Consider the following 22,000-nt stretch of genomic DNA (forward strand, 5'->3'; position numbering starts at 1 on the left):
AACCCAGGTCTCCTGCATTGAGGGTGGATTATTTATCAGCTGAGCCACAAGGGAAGCCCAAGAATACTGGAGTGGGTAGCCTATCCCTTCTCCAGCAGATCTTCCTGACCGAGGAATTGAACTGGGGTCTCCTGTATTGCAAGTGGATTCTTTATCAACTGAGCTTTCAGGGAAGCCCACCTCTCTGGGTAGATCTCATAATTAGTCTAAGTTGTCACACGAATGATCCCTTAAGGCCAGACAAGAGGGTGTGAGAGACACAGGATAAAGATTCCAAAGAAAGTCAAGGCCTGGACTGCCTCAAGTGCTTTATGTTATTGTGTCTTTACTCCCACTTATTTCCCAGTCATCAGAAAACAAATAAAAACATGGTTAGCCTTCCTGTAGCAAAAGAAACATCCTCTTCTCTGTCATTTTCTCTGTCATGTAAGGAACATGATACTTGCTTATAGAACATAAGTGTCTATTATCTTAAAAAAAGCACACAGTTGGAACTAGAAGAAGTTGTAGGTTTGGACTAAATGTTAAGAAAACCTGCTAACAATTACAACTATCTGAAATGTACAGGAATATTTTGGATAATGGGTTCTTTTTCCCTGGAGGTGTTGAAGCTAAAGCAGAACAAGTACATGACAAAGAGCAGAGCATCTCAGACTTTATTGTGCATATGAGTCATCCTGGAAACTTGAAGTCAACTGTAATTCAGGAGATCTGCAAGGGCTGAGGTTATGCATTTCTAACAAGCTCCCAAATGATGACAATGCAGAGGACCATATTTTGAAAGGCAAAACCATAGAATATCTTTTCAATCATGATTTCCAGGGTTGATTTCTGATGTTCCCTGCAACACAGAAATTGGCTGACTTCACTGACTCACTCAAGCACTGTGCTTAGGAACTGGGGATAAAGAATTAAATAAGTCACATAATCCTTTCCTTAACAGAAAATAAATTATTCCAAGAGTGGTATGTATTTCTAAAGGAGAATGCAGGGTGCTATCAGTATGTGCTAACAGGGAACTAGCCTTGCCTGGAAAAGTAGAGTGAAAGGAATCAGACAAGACCTACTCAAGGAACTGATCTTTGGGGCATGGTGGAGGTGGAGGAATAAGATCTTGAACTTTCTGCCAAGACAGTTTACCTAAATATCCCTTTGTGTTCATACCTGCCAAAGGAGACTGGTCCTCAAAGTCCAGTTATTGATCTTTCTTACATTTTCTCTATCTGTTGGTTCAGCTATCAAGCCATCCAATTATCTACCCATTTACCTATTTAACATTCTATATGACGGTAACCCGAGTTATGGGAGTTGAAGGGATCACACAGGGAGAACAGAGAGAAAAAAGGTCTGTAAGAGCCCTGAATAATTCCAACACCTAAGGGTAAGACTGAGGAGAAACTATAGTCTAAAACATCTGGGGAGAGACCAAAAAGACAGGAAGAAAAGTCAAGAAAGTAGATTCTTTCGAGGAATGTTAGCAGTCCAAAGGCAGCTGAGATATTAAGCATTTATTAATTACTATTCAAGTTTGGGACAAATTAAGGTGGCCTGGCAAGAAAGTATCACATCAAATAGACCTAGTTACAGGTGATCAATCACAAATATCAAAAAATTAAAGAGGTTTATATGGTCCTCCTAAAGTTTGATAAAATGTTGTCATTTTCTGCTTTATACCAAAGCTGAAAAAGAAAGAACTATATCCTATACTCTCTATCAAAGATGCTCCAAATAAAGAATAAATAAGAAAGATGTCTCAATTCCACTTTGCTTGGGTTTTCTGTCTCTGAAGTTGCCCTGAAATAATCTTCAAAATGTTTCGTTTTCTTATTCTTTATTATTTATACCTAACATGTGCTAGTGGGGTGCTGGGGACAGAGCAATGAACACAGCAGACAGAATTCCTGTTCTCTTGTGCTTTTATGTAATTGTCATATGTGTAATGAGGGAAAAGTTCTAGGGTTGTGACAGCATTATAAATGGGAGTCCTAATTTAGATTCGTGGTTAGAGAAGGATCCCTGAAGAAGTGACATTTAAGCTTAGAACTCAAGGATGAGTTAGGATGGGCCTGGAGGTTTTAGAGAGAGAGGAAGCAGCATCTATGCAGTCCTTAAATGTATAGAAGTTTGGCATTTTCTAGAAATTGAAAGGCTATGTGGGTGGAGTGTGAAAGTAACATGAAGAGTAGTGAGAAACAAGCCTTGTACGCTGGATCATTTAGACCCTTTGGGCTTTGTCCAGACGTTGGTTATATCTTAAGAACAACAGGAAATCACTGCTAGATAGAGAATGAATTAAGGAAAGGGAAGTGGGATGACAAGACAGTGATGGAAACAGTAAGGATAATATAGTAGTAGCCTAGATAAGAAAATATGGTTAGTTTGAACGAGAGTAGAGAAAACTTCAGAAATATATAAACTGGGGTAAAACTGATGGGATTTACATAAACATGGAAAGAGGAGTCTGGCAGGCTAGAGCCCGTGGGCTCACAAACAGTTGGACACAACTGAGCAACTGACACACACAAGGATAATTTTCAGACTTCTGGTATTAGCTTTTAGGTTGACAGACATATCAGCTACTGAAATACAGGACACTAAAGGAAAAACATCTTTTAAAGAAGGTCACATGAATATATAACTTGAGGGATGCAACCTCATCCTTAATCACGAGCATCCAGCTACGTAATTACCTGTTTTGGAGGTACTGAATAAACTTTACATTGTAGGGATTAATTCTTTAATTTGGAATATTCAGTGACTAACATGATGTCTTATTATGACATAAACATATTATATAACAGTCAACGTTACAAAATCCTCAAATAGAATACATTAAATATTTTACTGGCACATGAGGATAAATTAAAAACTTTTAAATCTCAAATGAGATTTTCACACTTATTAATTAAAATTTATTTTGAAGTTTAGAACATGATTTATAGACATAAAAGACATTCTGTTTCAATACCATTTCTCAATAAACAGTAGAATACCAGTATTTTTCTTCTCATCATCTATCAATTTTACCAAGTCTAAAACTTGGCAATACTGTATGTTTGAATGTATCATGACATGTTGGAAGGAAAAGATGTACATAAGATTATAACATGTCTAATGATCTTCATAGCTGGAGCAAGGGAGCCCTCTCCTGTTCAAGTATTATGTTAACACTGGCTAGAATCTAATTCAATCTACCATTACCTACCTAATTTAACCCAATTCACTCTAAGTTACAGTTAATTTGACTCTATTACGGACTGAAAAAACAACCCACAGCAACCTTCATAATAACTATGGACCAAGTACTATGCAAACGGCTTACATACATGATCTGAGCTAAGGTACAATTATCATGACCACTGTCTAAACTAAGGCACAGTAAGGACTGCTGAGGAACAAGTAAGCAGTTGACCTGGATTTGAATTTAACAGTTACTTACTAACTGTATGTGCACAATACCATGTTAGGCTGAGGACACATACATATCAATCTCTATCATTTCAAGAAGCCCATTAGCTAGGGAGAAAAATCAAACAGACCATGATAAGAAATCACAATGCTAAAATTTAATACTGACTTATAGATTATGTACTGATTTACAGTGTTCAAAATGCCTTTCACGTTTATTTGATTCTTCACCATAAGCACCAGCAGTACAGAAACCAGGTAGTCACATCATCACTATGTAGGTATATGGGGAAAGTAAAACTCAAGAAATTCAGTAACTTGCTTAATGTAACATGTCTATAACTAACAAATCCAGAAATCAGAGTGCTGTTACAATATTATACCATTTGCAAAAATGAATCAAAACTGACCTTGTTCTTGAAACTTCTATAAGTTACTATAAATTTGTCTCTAAATTCTCCAACCAGTTTCCTTTCAAATACCATAAAACAGAATTGTAGATGCATTCACTAATTAAATTCTTAATCTGAGACATATGGCAGATTATCCTTTATGTTCAGAAATATGAGTAAATATTATATTTTAATTCCCATTTACCTTTATCCTTTGTCTTAGAGGTCTCTTCTACAGAAGATAATCTGGATTTTTTATGTGTTGACTCTTCAGAATCTTTTTCGGCTTTATCTTTTCTTTTTTTTGACTTGATTTCTTTTCTCCTTTATGTTGAACAATATAAAATTAAAAACAACTTTTTCAACTAAGCTTTACAAAAAATAAAAATCAACGGGCAAAAAAAGTTAAATTAGTTGAAGTATTCATTTAAAATGTAATTTACATAATAAGGAATGCTTAAATGAGTCTGTAAATATTGTAGGTTAGTATATTACTTTAGCCACTTCTATAAGATTACAAAGTCCGAGACAAAAGTAAGGTAATGAGCACTTGGAGACAAAATTATTTTTCATAAGTTCTATATAAAACCTTAGTGAATGTAATCATAGTTTTACTCATTTCCTTTTTAGATTCTATCATTTTGTTGTTGTTCAGTCACCCAGTCGTGTCTGACTCTGTGACCCTATCATTTAGCCATTCTAAAAAATTACAAAAACAAATCTCATTTCCCTCCACATAATTCATTATCTATCTACACTTTGAAAAAACACATAGAACAAAAGAAGCCACTGTACAGTTCTAAACCAGTAAATAGAAAATTATTCTCTTAATAATAAAGGAGAATAAAATAGAGGTATAATGGAATGAGAATGGAAGGGCTTATTGTTAACTCACACATCTACTTTAGACCACTTATCTTTTCACTGCTATGGCTTTACCTTTTTTGTTGTTCACTAAGTCGTGTCCCACTCTTTTGTGACTCCATGGGCTGTAGCCTGCCAGGCTCCTTGGTCCATGAGATTTCCCAGGCAAGAATACTGGAGTGGGTTGCCACTTCCCTCTCCAGAGGATCTTCCAGACCCAGGGATCAACCCCGTGTCTCCTGCACTGGCAGGTGGGTTCTTTACCACTGAACCACCTTGGAAACCCCTTATTTTAGGCCAGGTTTATAAGGCTGTCAGTACCATAGCTGGCAAGTGATTGATGTTAATTGCAGAGGATAAGGCAGTTGGATGGCATCACCGACTCAATGGATGTGAGTCTGAGCAAACACTGGGAGATGGTGAATGACAGGGAAGCCTGGTGTGCTGCAGTCCACGGGGTCACAAAGAATCAGACATGACTGAGCGACTGAACGACAAAGAAAAGAAACATGAAATAGGAAAAGGTGATAATGCTGAAACTGAGACTGGGAAAGAGGATGAAGAGACAACAGAGAGGATTACTTTCAAGAAACTTGTTTATCAAAACTTTCAAATTAAGATACTTATACCAAATACTACAATACTGTTTAAGACAGTAATAACTTTTTGTCTACGAATAATTCAATTCTGAAATGAAGTTTGAAACTCAAGGTCAAAAGAACATCTTTGGTATCTTTCAGAATCATTGATGGAGAAGAGAAATCATGTAATCTGAAAAACATTGCTAATTTTAAGAATTAAAAAAATTTTACTTATTTTTAATAGCTAAATACTAGATAAGGGTCATTCACAACACAGCTGATTATAAATATATATACATTTTATAAAGTTGCAGAATCTTATGTTAAGACTTTCAAGCATTATTCAGAACATGAAACCCAACCGCCACAATCATGCCAGGTCATACAGATTTTGCTTGAGCATCTTCAATGCCTGGGATTTCATTAGGCTCTGTTTACCATATGCCAGACACCGTGTCAAGCATTTTATACGCATTTTCATTTAATTCCCACAATAAGCTTAGTATCCTCTTTTTAGAGATAATAAAATTGAGTCTTATAAAGTTAAGCAGTTTTCCCAAGGATATGACTAGTGAGTGGAGCAGCTGAGAGGAATACACAGGGGTCTGATTTCAAAGCCCATGGTCTACATACGCTCCTCCCCTACTCAATATGGCAGACAGTCTAGATCCTTCAGTAGGAGCCTGACTTTAAACACTGAAATGAATATCGAGGTATAATCCTTTGTAAGAATGATAAACTCTGTTCAAATGAGAAGTAGGAATCACATTATGAAGACCTGATTTACAATATAGTTTCTAAGAATATTTCAGTATGTGAACACTGATTTCAAAACAAAAGTTCTAGCATCTGCCTGCTACTCTGCATAGGCCTTCACATTTAACACTGCTTGGCTAGAGCTAGGCAAGATGAACATTCAGTTCCCTGGTTTATGTGGTCATATGGCGATGCTGGATTGTGCATACACTCCACTAATGAAACCATCAGCCACTCAAGTTTACTTTAGACAGCTAGTGCAGGTAATGACGACATCCAAGACTACTAAAATCAACAACCACATTTTAAAAAGATCATATTACCTGTGATGAAAATTTAATTTAAAGGAACATTCTTGGCATAATCCTAAAAAAAAGGAAAAAAAAGTAACACCACTGAACAGCTAAATTTTTTATCACTGCACTGCTACTTTACTTTTAATATCATAAACTGTCATGTTTCTTTACATTCTTTCATTGTAATAGGGGAAAAAAATAATCTGAAGAAAAAATCTGATTCTCTTCCACCCCAAAATAAATATATATATATATATATAAAATAAAAACTGTATTAGAATGCTTGAGAAATTGAAAATATTCTGCCACTGCTTTAGAAAACTATGCTGTCAATTTATTCTAAAAGCAAACTGTTTCATTCATAGGCAGCATTAATGTGTATCTCAAATCAAAGACATCCAGTATTGGAGAAGGAAATGGCAACCCACTCCAGTGTTCTTGCCTGGAGAATCCCAGGGACGGGGGAGCCTGGTGGGCTGCCGTCTCTGGGGGTCGCACGAGTTGGACACGACTGAAGTGACTTAGCAGCAGCAGCAATAGTAGTGTGGGTATAGTCACCTCCTCTGAAGTACTCTAAGAGTTTTTCAAATGGAAAAGAGATTTTAAAAAAGTTCCAAATTGTTTCTTTTTTACTTTAATCTCAGTTCACACTAGGTGACTCTTCCTCATAAGCACTTAAAGGAGGAACTCGGAAACCAGTCTTCACTGGAGTGCACTAAGTTGCATATGAAATTAAAAGATGCTTCCTCCTTGGAAGGAAAGTTATGACCAACCTAGACAGCATATATAAAAAGCAGAGACACAGGTCCATCTAGTCAAGGCTATGGTTTTTCCAGTAGTCATGTATGGATGTGAGAGTTGGACTATAAAGAAAGCTGAGAGCCAAAGAATTGATGCTTTTGAATTGTGGTGTTGGAGAAGACTCTTGAGAGTCCCTTGGACTGCAAGGAGATCCAACCAGTCCATCCTAAAGGAAATCAGTCTTGAACATTCACTGGAAGGACTGATGTTGAAGCTGAACTCCAACACTTTGGCCACCTCATGCGAAGAGCTGACTTATTTGAAAAGACCCTGATGCTGGGAAAGATTGAAGGCAGGAGAAGGGAATGACAGAGGATGAGATGGTTGGATGGTACCACCGACTCAATGGGCATGAGTTTGGGTAAACTCCAGGAGTTGATGACGGACAGGGAGGCCTGGCGTGTTGCAGTCCATGGGGTCACAAAGTCGGACATGACTGAGCGACTGAACTGAACTGAACTAGAATACGGGGAAATCCTTGACCTCTACCTGGAGGGGGCAGAACACTCTTATAACACATTTATTTAGGAACCAGAGAAAGTTGTTAACATGATGCAGAGAAGACGCCAACACACAAAAGACTAGCTCAGGGGAAAAAAAAGGATGAGCAACAGATTCTAAATATGCGTATTAAGAGAAAATGCTATATTCTGGGTTAAAATCCTAAGCTTTTAAGACAGATATCGCAAACACTTTGCCCTCTTAAATTTTTTTTCTTTTTTGACACAAAGAGAGCAGATTTATTACCCATACCATAACAATATGGCTATTAACTAATGTGAGATTTTACAGTGCCTTTTCTGATACCACTCTGACTCCCACTTGGCATCTCAATCTACACTGACATTCTCAAATTAACAGACAGAGGTCTTCACTTTACAAATTACTGGTATACATTTGGCATTAGCACTATTTCATCTAAATGTCATGGAAATGCTGAGAAAGAAGTTTCAGGCTCAAAAGTTCTTTGAAACTTTAGCAAGCTCTGAGAAAAAGAGAGTTTCCAAGATACCTTAAGCATTTTAAATTGAATCTTAAATTGCCTATATATTTTCAATCTGAATTACTAAACTTTGAAGGAATCAGTCACAACCCATCTAAAGTCAACTTACTTAATTTAACAAGTGCATTTCTTTTTTCACCATGCTCAGTATAACCAAAATTAACTTCCCAACTCTTTAAGCCTTCTTTTTTATCACAAGATTTATTTCCACAGCAAAATTGGCCTGTAAATAAAGGAAGGAATATTAGCTATGGTGGTTGGTGACAGTATTTATCTACAATCAGGTATTATCTCTGAAATTTATTCAACATACATTACATACATGACATAAATTCTTAGTTTATAAAGTCTACGTCAAAAAACTAAGCACAATAATTATGGTATGTTCAAAAGTCAAATCAAGTTGCTGAATGCACTGTTTTAAAAAAAAAATCAGTTCTGGAATTCTTACTTGATAAATAGTTGACTCTCAAGTTAACTGTTTATATTTAAAAACAGATTTTTAGTGACTCCGAGTGAAGGAATCTTACACTTTGGAAAACGGAAGCACTAAAAAAGTGTACTCACTAATACCTTAAAAGAAAAAATGTATCTTCCAAAGTACATGCACTGTACCTGGGTCAACCTTTTTCAATATTATTGACATTGATACTTTAAGGTATTAACATATGGTATTTATTTTAAGCACCAGCATAAAACGACATTTAAAGCACATTTTAAAGTGTTATAGCATTTTGAGATTAAATAGAATAAGTAATCCAACTCGATGTTCTAAATTTTAGAATCACGTGACACTAAAATCAACATTACATACTCACTGTATATTAAAAGCTCTGTAAAAAAGGACTAATATTGATGATCCAAGAGGGAAAAAAAAAAACTACTCAATAATTAACTATTGACTTTAACAGAAAAAGAAAGATCAAACTTATTTGTACAACCTGAAAAGAAAGCACTTATATCTAAATTAATTGTACCAATAGGAACAAATCTGAACTTTTCATAAAAAAAGAGATTAACAAAATGAATTTGGAAAATGACCAGTCCAAAGGCTGATAACTTTTCTAAACTGGCATTGTATTACTCATTCCAAATGAATAGTTCATTAAATCTGTATATGTTGAGCAATTTGTTTATCATTAAAACACAAGATTATAACTTCAGGAATCACAGCAAATGGCTTTCTTTCCCCTTCTCAATTAAAACTTTTTTCAATTATATGAATTTAGAGAATGTCCATCAATTTTTTTTAAAAGGCAGCATTACTTATCATCACTTAAAAATTCCACTCAATAAAACTACAAAATTTTAAAACTGTGATAGATATTTCAATTAGGTAAAAGCACAAACTAAAATGTAATGCTAAGAAAAGTTTAAAAAATAGCTTTAAAATTATTCTTTTTCCTTCTCCTCTAGAGTACCTTTCAGGCTGATTATAATTTATGGAAAATGTATATAAACCACACTGATGGCATAAATGTGTATCATTTAAAAATGAAACCTTTATTTTCAGTTTAAGAGGTTTTTAAGTTACTTTAGCTTAAAATATTTTCTTAATGATTGTTCCTATATAGTTTTCAGAAGCATTAACACTTAAAATGCAATGCTCAATAAATACTTAATTTTATAACATGAGACAGTATAGAGATATTACATTTTCAGAAAAATTTCATGAATAGATTACAATGCATAGAAAATGCTACTGATTGTCTACAAAATGCTTGGTCTTTTGTTCTAAGACTAAATATTTAGACTCAAATTCAGTGACTCCTCAAAGTAAACTAGCCTGTCTAAAAATTCTGTAAGGGGCAAAGTAATATTTAATTTCTACTTGCAAAATGTAGATTTGACTAGAATACAGTAATACCAACTCATTACTCCAAAAATTAATTAGGGGAAAAACTCAAGTCTTCATCTATTGACAGTTTCCTTGCTAGGAAGCTTTTAACTTTTAAACATTTTCTACTTATCTGCAACTTAATATCCTAAAAGCAAAAATTCTAAAGGTAAAAACCACTAAAGGATCATATTTTGACCTTTGTCAGCAATATATCTTTAATACACCTTCTCTACTTTTACTTTGTATTTTGTAGACAATCACAGTAAGAATAATCTTACCCAATGACTTCAATTCTATAAAATAACTGTATCCTATTAAAAACTGAAATGAAAAAGAAATTACCTTTTCCTGAAATTACTTCTTTTTCTACTCGCCACCTAAATCCAAACTGATGAGGAAAAAAAAATACATGTATGCTAGAGTAAACTTAAACATTATTTAAACCATATTTAAATCTTAACATGGAGCCAACAACTGACAATATGATACTTATCTAAAAAGTAAACCTAATTCCCATCACAATAGTTTTTTCTTTCCTTGTAGGATTCCCGGTACTTAAAAATTTATCTGAATAATTACCAACCTGTTAAGAAACAATCTTCTTTACTTTTAAACTTTCTATTTAAAGTTATAGGTGCCAGGCACAAGGTATGCAAATGAATAAAAAATAGATACTGTTCTATAACACTGATAGGAAAAAAAGAAGTACAGTACAATAATGAAACAGAATACTGGAATACAAGAGAGTACAGTCTTTGGAGTCAGATTGTTTGGGTTCATGTCTTAGTTCTACCACTTGGGATTCCCTTGTGGCTCAGAGGGTAAAGAGTCTGCCCACAATGCAGAAGACCTGATTTCGATCCCTGGGTCAGGAAGATCCCAAGGAGAAGAAAATGGCAGCCTACTCTAGTATTCTTGCCTGGAAAATCCTATGGATGGAGAAGCCTGGAGGGCTACAGTCCATAGCATCACAAAAAGTTGGACATGACTGAGTGACTTCATTTTCTTTTCTTTATTTCTATCACTTGTACTCGATGTGGCTGTTTGGAGCAGCCTCAAGGGCCTGGAGTGTGACTCAGGCCAAAATTGGGAGTGTGCACATAAAAGAGCATGGTTCTGCCATGAGTACACGCAGGGACTTCCCTGGTGGTCCAGAGGTTAAGAATTCACCTTCCAGTAGAGGGGACATGGGCTTGATCCCTGGTCTGGGAAGATTCCACATGCCACAGGGCAACTTAGGCCTGTGCATCACAACTGCTGAGCCTGTGTACCAAAGCCCACGAGCTGCAACTGCTGAGCTCATGCCCAACTCCTGAAACCCATGTACCCTAGAGCCCTTGCTGTGCAACAAGACAGGTCACTGCAATTAAGAAACCCATGCAGTCCAACCAGAAAAGCCACTGAAATGAGAAGCCTGGGCACCACAACTAGAGAAAGCCTATGTACAGCAACAAAAGACCCATCAGAATCAAGATTAAAATGAATAAATTAAAAAACGCCTGCAGTGTAATTTAAAAAAATGATTACGTGGAGACTAAACAACATGCTACTAAAAACCAATGGATCAACAATGAAATTAAAGAGGAAATTTAAAAAAATCGAGATTGAAAACAATGAAGATATAACCATACAAAATCTATGGGATGCAACAAAAGCAGTTCTTAGAGGGAAGTTCACAGTGATACAGACTTTCCTCAAAAAAACAAGGAAAATGTCAATTTTTAAAAAAAATTTTCTTCCTAAAGTCATACGGAAAATTCTGAAAGAGATGGGAATACCAGAACATCTGATCTGCCTCTTGAGAAACCCATATGCAGGTCAGGAAGCAACAGTTAGAACTGGACATGGAACAACACACTGGTTCCAAATAGGAAAAGGAGTACGTCAAGGCTGTATATTGTTACCCTGCTTATTTAACTTCTATGCAGAGTACATCATGAGAAACGCTGGACTGGAAGAAACACAAGCTGGAATCGAGATTGCCAGGAGAAATATCAATAACCTCAGATATGCAGATGACACCACCCTTATGGCAGAAAGTGAAGAGGAACTAAAAAGCCTCTTGATGAAAGTGAAAGAGGAGAGTGAAAAAGTTGGCTTAAAGCTCAACATTCAGAAAACTAAGATCATGGCATCCAGTCCCATCACTTCATGGCAAATAGATGGGGAAACAGTGGAAACAGTGTCAGACTTTATTTTGGGGGGCTCCAAAATCACTGCAGATGGTGACTGCAGCCATGAAATTAAAAGACGCTTACTCTTTGGAAGGAAAGTTATGACCAACCTAGATAGCATATTCAAAAGCAGAGACATTACTTGGCAACAAAGGTCCGTCTAGTCAAGGCTATGGTTTTTCCTGTGGTCATGTATGGATGTGAGAGTTGGACTGTGAAGAAAGCTGAGCGCTAAAGAATTGATGCTTTTGAACTGTGGTGTTGGAGAAGACTCTTGAGAATGCCTTGGACTGCAGGGAGATCCAACCAGTCCATTCTAAAGGAGATCAGTCCTGGGTGTTCATTGGAAGGACTGATGCTAAAGCTGAAACTCCAGTACTTTGGCCACCTCATGCCAAGAGTTGACTCACTGGAAAAGACTCTGATGCTGGGAGGGATTGGGGGCAGGAGGAGAAGGGGACGACAGAGGATAAGATGGCTGGATGGCAGCACCGACTCGATGGACATGAGTTTGAGTGAACTCCGGGAGTTGGTGATGGACAGGGAGGCCTGGCGTACTGCGATTCATGGGGTGGCAAAGAGTCGGACACGACTGAGCGACTGAACTGAACTGAAAGTTAGCAGAAGGAAGGAAATAATAAACATCAGAGAAGAAATAAAATAGAGATTAAAAAACAGCAGAAAAATCAGGAAAACCAAGAGCTGGTTTTTGAAAGGATAAACAATATCGACAAACCTCTGGGCAGGCTCACCAAGAAGAAAACAGAGGACCCAAATAAATAAAATAAGAAATGAAAAAGGAGAAATAATAACCGATACCATAGAAATAAAGAAAAATCAAGTAAGCTATAATGAACAACTACATACAAACAAAATGGACTACCTGGAAGAAACGGACAAGTTTCTAGAAATAGACTGCAAAAACTGAATCAAGAAGAAACAGGCCAATCACTACAAGTGAAATATAATCTGTAATTTGAAAAACTCTTTGCAAACAAAAGTCCAGGACTGGATGGCTTCTTTGGGGAATTTCACCAAACATACAGAGAAGAACTTACACCAATCCTTCTCAAACTCTTCCAAAAGACTGAAGAGGCGGGAATGCTCCCAAAGCCACCCTATGAAGCCACTATCACCCTGACACTAAAACCAGACAAAGACATTAACAAAAAGGAAAATTATAGGACAGTATCTTTGATGAACATATATATATACATAGATGCAAAATTCCTCAACCAAGTATGAGCAAACTGAATCCAACTACACATAAAAAGGATCACACACCATAATCAAGTTGGATTCATTTCAGGGTCACAAGGACAGTTCAACATATGTGAATCGATCAAGCTGATACATCAACAAAAAAAGACAAAACCACAAGATCATCTCAACAGATGCAAAAAAAGTATCTGATACAGTTTAACATCAATTCATGACAAAAACTCACCAAAGTGGGTATAGTGGGAAGATAGATCAACATAATAAAAGTCATTTGTGACAAACCCACAGCCAATATTATATTAAATGGTGAAAAGCTGAAAGTTTTCTTGCTAAAGCTGGAACAAGACAAGGATGTACACACTCATCAATTCTACTCAACATAGAACTGGAACTCCTAGTCACAGCAATCAGACAAGGAAAAGAAATAAAACATATCCAAATAGGAAGGGAAGAGGTAAAATTGTCATTCTATGCAGATAACATGATACTCTATACAGAAAACCCTAGACTATACAAAAACTATTAAAACTGATAAATGAATTCAACAAGGCAGCAGGATACAAAATTAACATAAATCTGCTGTATTTCTTCATGCTAACAATGAAATAACAGAAACAGAAAGTAAAAAACAATTTCACTTAAAATCACATCCAAAAACAAACTATGAATAAACAATCAAGAAAGTGAACAGATTTATATGCTGAGAACTATAGATTAACAAAAAAATAGAAGAAGATTCAATAAAAATGGAAAAATATCCCCCACTTTTGGATTGGAAGAATTAATACAGATAAAATGGCCATACTACCCAAAGCAACATACAGATTAATGCAATGCCTATCAAATTACCCACAACATTTTTCACAGAACTACAACAAATAATCCTAAAACTTATATGGAATCACAAAAGACTTAGAATTGCCAAACTAATCCTGAGAAAACAAACCCACACACCTATGGTCAATTAATCTTTGACAAAGGAGGCAAGAATATACAATGGAGCAAAAAGTTTAGCAAAATATACAATGTTTAGCAAAAAGTATTGGGAAAACTGGATAGCTGCATGTAAATCAATGAGGGTAGAACAGTCCTTCATACCACACACAAAAAACATTCAAAATGGCTTAAAGACTTAAATACAGATGATATACCAAAAAAATTCCTAGAAGAGAACACAGGCAAAACATTCTTTGAAATAAATTGTAACAAACTTTTCTTAGGTTAGTTTCACAAGGAAAAAGAAAAACAAAAATAAACAAACAAGATCTATTTAAACTTAAAAATTTTACAAAGCAAAGGAATCCATAAACAAAATGAAAAGACAATCTACAGAATTGGAGAAAATATTTGCAATGATAAGACCAACAAGAGCTTAATTTCGAAAACATACAAACAGCTCATATAGCTCAGTAACAAAAACTAAAAAATCCAATCAAAAAATGGGCAGAAGACCTAAATAGACACTTCTCCAAAGACAATATACAGATGGCCAGTAGGCACATGAAAAGATGCTCAACATCACTAATTATTTGGAGAAGGCAATGGCACCCCACTCCAGTACTCTTGCCTGGAAAATCCCATGGACAGAGGGGCCTGGTAGGCTGCAGACCATGGGGTCGCTAAGAGTCGGACACGACTGAGCGACTTCACTTTCACTTTTCACTTTCATGCACTGGAGAAGGAAATGGCAACCCGATGCTCAACATCACTAATTATTAGAGAAATGCAAATCAAAACTACGATTAGGTATCACTTCACATCAGTCAGGAAGGCTATCATCAAAAAATGTACAAATTATAAATGGTGGAGAGGCTGTGGAGAAAGGGGAACTCTTCTTCACTGTTGGTGGGAATGCCAACTGGTGCAGTCGCTGTGGAAAAACTACAGAAGTTCCTTAAAAATCTAAAAATTGAGCACGATCCAGCAATCTCACTCTTGGGCATTATCCAGAAAAAACAAAAACTCTAATTCAAAAAGATACATGCACCCCAATGTTCATAACAGCACTATTTACAACAGTTAAGACACAGAAGCAACCTAAGTGTCAACAGTTGAATGGATAAAAAAGATGTGGTGTGTACACATACACACACACACACACACAGAATGGAACACTAGTTAGCCATTAAAAGAATGAAGTAATGTCATTTGCAGCAACAGAGATGGATATTATCCAACTATTAACCTAGATATTATCATACTAAATAAAATAGACAAATGTATCATTTAGATGTGAAATCTAAAAAACAGTACACATGAATTTATTTACAATACAGAAACGGACTCATACAGAAGAACAAATTTATGGTTACCAAAGGGGAATGTGGGGAAGGAATAGATTAGTATAAAATTATAGATACACACCATCATATGTAAAATAGATAAACAACAAAGACTTACTGTATAGCACAGGGAACTATATTAAATATAATAACCAATCACACAAAAGAATTGAGATAAAATATATACATATAACCAAGTCAATTTGCTATATATCAGAAATACAATATTGTAGATCAACTGTACTTCAATTAAAAAAAATTAATATTAACTAAAATAGAATATAAAGCAGGAAGGGCAATTTGTCATTACTGACAATGATGAAAGCTAGTTTTACTAGAATAGACAAAGGCATTAATATAGAAGAATATGTGCTTCTGCTGCTTTATAAATGGTGATCAGTTTGAAAAATAAAGCCTACCAATTTCAAGCATCATTTGTGAAACAAGACAATACTGTGCACTGTCAAATCATTCCTTATAATCAGTAAGGGCTCTGGATTAGAGTCAGGATAAAACAAGATCCAGTAGCCACTTGTGTTTAATTTTAGACTTTTCATGTTCCAGCTCACACAGCGGCACCCTTGACTTAGAGGCCCTTTGTAAATTCCACAGGTATAGAGGTTAAATGGTCCAACTGGTATTTCATAAATGCAGAACCACCTAGACTTGAATTAGCATCTTAAAATAATAATATGGGGCATACACTATATTAAAAAGTAATACTGTATATGAATAAAAACCTACAAATACATGGAAGGCATACCTTATTTTCTTTGTATCTGCTGAGATCTGCTATGCAGTATTCCTTGAATAATTTATCATAGTATTTCTTCGCAAGTCTCTTCTCCCTAGACTCATTAAAAAATTATAAATCTTTTTTTTTTAATATAAATCTTATATAGTTAGAAATTCAACCCCTATTCACTACTTGGAAGCAATGTCAAAAAAGGCATATGATATAAATACTAATGTCTTAAAAGAGGTCTATTATTTACACGTGCATAGAATATCTGAATATTAACTATTAGTAGTGGGCACTAGGGAGGGAAACTGGAAGGCTGATAGTCAAAGATGAGAAGGAAACTTAATCTTTACTTTTTATCCTCTGTAATGTTTGAATTTTTAAAACAATTTTTGGGTTTTACAGTTTCCCAAAATATTTTTAAAATTTTAAAAGAAGCATATTACAACAAATAATATTGTAAACGTGTTATAAATTATTTTTTAAAGACAAAGTCAAGCAATGAGAAGTTAAAATTGTTAACAATTACCCAAAGAATCAAACCAAATTCAATAATTGGAGGCATGGTTTTATGTCCTTGATTCAGAACTGTTCCATTCAGGGGCCAAATGTTTTGCAGGTGGACAAAGTAAGAAAACACTCAGGGAACAGGAGAGACAGGACTATAGCATTTGATCTATTATGTCTCACATGGCTACAATTACCAATTCATGTCCATTTCATCCTCCTCATTCCATAGGAATCTATGATTTTCTCGTATAACATCCATGTCTGTCTTATCATTTTCCCTGAAAAACCAATTTCAATGTGAACACAAAATTAGTCAAATTTAAGTTAAACAGTTGTGTAAGGTTGTGAGCACCTGAGTAAAAATAAGATACATAAAGATAGTTTTATATGAAGCATATATATGTATACATTTATTAAAAATATTTCAGTATTTTAAAAAGGCAGTTATAAAAACTGTGCTGCTACACAAACAACTTGAATGCATAAGGGATCCACCCATTTCAAGTGCTGGTCCAATTATACAAAGGGTGGTAAATTACCAAAGCTAGAATGAGAAATCTGGATAAACACTAAATGGACAAGGAAAATGAATGAAAATTTAAGTTTCAAAATCTGAAATCAGTCAGCAACACCATCCTATTGAGATCTAATTTTTAAAATATATGAAGAACTTTTCCACACCTCATATTACTACAGCTTCTTAGGAAGACTGAGTAAAGAAGGAAGAGATCTAAAGATGATTTTTTAAGATGACAGCAGTTTAGGGGTAGAAAAAGGGATTGTTGGAGAACATAGCCTAAATTGAGAGAAAAGTTTGGGATAGATGAGCTGGTATGGAGTTTTTTAGGGCTTTACCAATTCAGAAAATCGTTAAACCAAGAGAGTAAAATCCACACAAAACTAAGAGGCTCTGAAAGAAGAGCCTCAGATATAAGAAGAAATTTCATGTGTAGGAAATATTAGAGTGAGGTCTCTTGTTTGCCTTACCTTTTAAAAAGCAATCCAAACCTGAAGTTTAAAAAGTTCATTATTTCAAAAATTCTTGTGGAAAACAAAAACCACTGAAAATCAGGCACATGAGTATCCCTCACATATACTGTTATTGCCCGATCAGATCTGGCTCAGCAGGCCAGATCTGGCCCAAGGCCTGTTGCCAGAGAAATTAGTTCTCAATGAGCTGGCTGGCTAGAAGCTACGTATGGCCTCTCCAGTGATGATATAACAACAAAACCAAAATGGAAAGCAGGAGAAAATGAGAAGACACAGTAGCTGTGAGTCTTCATACCCATCTCCCATTGTAAAATACACTTCATGACACTTACCCCAATCGTCTGAAGTCTTCTTTTTTGCCACCATAATATAAAATATAGTCATTTACAAACTTTGTATGCCTTTGATACTGAAATGCAAAAAATTAAGGATTTTATTTGCTCAAGAGTAGTCCTGTGTCAATGACATATTAGTGAGTAGGGGGAAAAAGCATGAGTCCGCTTAGTTTTTTTAAAATATGCGAATACTATACATGGTTATGGGCTTCCCTGGTGGCTCAGAGGTTAAAGCGTCTGCCTGCAATGCGGGAGACCAGGGTTCGATCCCTGGGTTGGGAAGATCCACTGGAGAAGGAAGTGGCAACCCACTCCTTCTTGCCTGGAGAATCCCATGGAGGGAGGAGCCTGGTAGGCTAGATGGTTATAAATAAAATAGATGGTTATAAATAAAAAATCTAAAAGGGTAAATTTTAAACTGCTAAGAGTGAACACTAGAGTAGAGGGACTTTCACTTTCTATCAAATACTCTTTATATTGCTTTGAATGTTTTCAGGCAATAACTATGCGGAGAAGGACAGTTTCCTATTCTATTGGGAACTGCATACAGCCTCACACCACCATTCATTTTAATCATCATGATATGAAAAATAAATTATAGTTTCTAAAGTTAAAGGCAAGGAGAATTTAACTTCCATTATTATAAAATATAATTCAGCTATTTTGGTAACAATAAAGATTCCAAAATAGAAGATATAACTTTTATAATATTAAGTCCTGAGGCTTTCAAAAAGAATATAAGAAATTAGATGTTATTTTTTCTGTTCTCTTTTAATATTCAATAAGCTGCAGTCATATTTATTTTCAAGGCAATATAACAAGATATATGAGCATTTTACTTCTTGTTTTAAAAAGCTCAATGGTATTCTCTCTAGAGCTGAACACACACAACAGAACTGACATTATACTGTCTGTGACCATATCCTCTTATGTTTACTTCCCTAGCAGCTCAGCAGTAAAGAATCTGCCTGTATTGCAGGAGACGTGGGTTCCATCCCTGGATCAGGAAGATCCTCTGGAGGAGGAAATGGCAACTCATTCCAGTATTCTTGTCCAGGAAGTTCCACGGACAGAGGGTCCTGGCAGGCTACAGTCCATGGGGTCACAAAAGAATAGGGTGAGTGAGTGACTGAGTGACTAACATTTTCACTTTCACACCCTATTATACTAAAGATAAACAGTGATTTAATTGATCACAGTGTGTACTAATAGAGTAGCGAATCAAAACATAATTCCAAAATGGGAAACAAAGCAATTAACACCTCAGAAAAGAAAATAAGAAAAACTAGATACCCAGAGATCTGGGTTCTAATTCTCAGTTTATCACTAACTGGTCATGTGACACTGGCGAGTCACTAAATCATTCAGGACTCAGGTCAGCAAACTTTTTCTGTAACTAGTAAAATATGCAGGCCATATGGTCTCTGTCAAACTACTCAGCTCTGCCATTTTAGCATGAAAGTAAGCACAGATAACATCTAAATGAATGAACATAGCTGTGTTCCAAAAAACTTTTATTTACAAGAACAAGTGGTAGGTGGGACTTTGCTTCCAGGAAGATGGAGCAAAGATGTACAGTTAACCCTTAAATAGGACCTTAAACAGAGGTACCTACCTCTGCTAGGTCCAAAATCTGCATATAACATACAGCTAGCCTTCTGCATTTGCAGATTTAACTAAGTGCAGATCGTTAGTATCACAGTAAAATAAATACCCTTACTTACACAAGTAAAATAGTAAAACAAAAATCCTTATATAAGGGGACCCACACAGTTTAAACCCTCTGTTGTTCAAGGGTCAATTGCACTTCTTCCTGTTCCTCTCACTAAGAACTAAATACCTTGGAAATTATATATAAAACAAACATAAGAAGACTCTGAAAAGTAAAGAGAAGGCAGACCAGCTAAGAACCTCAGGATTCATGGTATGACATGGTAGTGAGTTCCCCAGGTTTTCTTTTGTCTTAGTAAATCCTAGACTTGGAGGCAAAGAAGCTGGCAACATGGAGATACCAAAAAAAAAAAAAAAAAATTCAACAAAAGGCTGCTCCCTCTAACAAAATAACCAGGAGAGAGACAGCCTAACAAGATAATTTGTAGGCAATAACTACTCTACTCTAGCCAAACATTTCAGAAAATGTATGACCCCAACCTCCACCTACTCCAGAAAAGGGTATCTGGACTTTCACCCCATCAGACAGTAACTAGATGCCCCAACACCTCCAACTGAATGGTGTGTAATAGAAGGCACAGATGTTGAAAGGTAAAGGAACAAGGGGCAGATGACATCCATGGGAAAGCTAACTTACTGGGTTAGGAGATAAGTGGAATAAATAAATTGGTGACAAGAACTTCTATAAATGATCAGGAAAAATCAAGTGAAACTGGTATCTACAGAATAGCAAGTATATCTAATTGCCACCGTCTCCTTCTCTGTGTCCTGACAATAGTTATAAATATCCCAAAATATTTTTATTCTCCAATACTTCCAAAGGTAATATGGATGTCTAGTGGTAGCAGCTAGTGTAATTAAGCCCACAGTCTTACCAAAAAGTTAGGCTAAGACATAGCTATAAGAGGGAAACAAGGTATAGCTTAAAGACAGCCCTAAGTTATGCCTGAAACTTGAAGCCACAACAGGCCTGAGATAGTTCACAAACAGATCTATTATTAAATATCAGTTTTAGAAGAACTTAAAGAGCTAAGAACCAGGTAAGAAAAGAATAAGAGTTAAGATGAGACTAAAGACAATAGTATAAAAATGAGAAACGTCGATAGCTTGGCAAAAACAGGTTGGAAAAATATATGCAAATTCAAGGACTTTGTAAACCTATTTATAGGAAATTAGTAATACATTTTATTATTTTTTGTTTCTAAATCTTTCTTACATATTAGTAAAAAGAGAACTGTATTCAAAAGTATAAAAGGCAAAATTCCACATCAATAAACACTTATAAAATTTACATCTAACTTCACAAGATTTTATGAAGTAAGTAGAGTATAATTCTGAAAGAGATGGGAAGACCAGACCACCTGACCTGCCTCTTGAGAAACCTGTATGCAGGACAGGAAGCAACAGTTAGAACTGGACATGGAACAACAGACTGGTTCCAAATAGGAAAAGGAGTATGTCAAGGCTGTATATTGTCACCCTGCTTATTTAACTTCTATGCAGAGTACATCACGAGAAATGCTGGGCTGGAGGAAGCACAAGCTGGAATCAAGATTGCCAGGAGAAATATCAATAACCTCAGATATGCAGGTGATACCACCCTTATGGCAGAAAGTGAAGAACTAAAGAGCCTCTTGATGAAAGTGAAAGTGGAGAGTGAAGAAGTTGGCTTAAAGCTCAACATTCAGAAAACGAAGATCATGGCATCTGGTCCCATCACTTCATGGCAAATAGATGGGGAAACAGTGGAAACAGTGTCAGACTTTATCTTTTTGGGCTCCAAAATCACTGCAGATGGTGACTGCAGCCATGAAATTAAAAGATGCTTACTCCTTGGAAGAAAAGTTATGACCAACCTAGATAGCATATTCAAAAGCAGAGACATTATTTGGCAACAAAGGTCCGTCTAGTCAAGGCTATGGTTTTTCCTGTGGTCATGTATGGATGCGAGAGTTGGACTGTGAAGAAAGCTGAGCACCAAAGAATTGATGCTTTACAACTGTGGTGTTGGAAAAGACTCTTGAGAGTCCCTTGGACTGCAAGGAGATCCAACCAGTCCATTCTAAAGGAGATCAGCTCTGGGTGTTCTTTGGAAGGAATGATGCTAAAGCTGAAACTCCAGTACTTTGGCCAC

At 35.9% G+C, this 22,000-nt stretch overlaps 1 protein-coding gene across 10 annotated transcripts in view; it reads right to left on the reverse strand.

Annotated features, from left to right (window-relative positions):
- Positions 1-22,000, reverse strand: part of LOC147344068 (protein FRA10AC1) — a 41,279-nt gene that overhangs the window by 13,931 nt on the left and 5,348 nt on the right. For 8 of the 10 annotated variants that reach the window (XM_086378732.1, XM_086378736.1, XM_086378737.1 and 5 more), the window contains 7 exons: positions 18,193-18,269; positions 17,065-17,148; positions 16,382-16,466; positions 10,284-10,329; positions 8,211-8,324; positions 6,325-6,367; positions 4,006-4,124 (listed from right to left, as the gene is read on the reverse strand). In XM_086378732.1, coding sequence (XP_086234858.1) covers positions 4,006-4,124; positions 6,325-6,367; positions 8,211-8,324; positions 10,284-10,329; positions 16,382-16,466; positions 17,065-17,148; positions 18,193-18,269 — 568 coding nt within the window. Of the gene's footprint in view, positions 1-4,005; positions 4,171-6,324; positions 6,368-8,210; positions 8,325-10,283; positions 10,330-16,381; positions 16,467-17,064; positions 17,149-18,192; positions 18,270-22,000 lie in introns of all 10 variants that reach the window. The other 2 variants (XR_015155687.1, XR_015155688.1) reach the window with 1 other exon arrangement.

The sequence above is a fragment of the Bos grunniens genome, chromosome 26 (genome assembly GCF_055505025.1).
Source record: "Bos grunniens cultivar Pamir isolate PY7600 chromosome 26, Bosgru_T2T1.0, whole genome shotgun sequence".
Classification (NCBI taxonomy): Eukaryota; Metazoa; Chordata; class Mammalia; order Artiodactyla; family Bovidae; genus Bos; species Bos grunniens.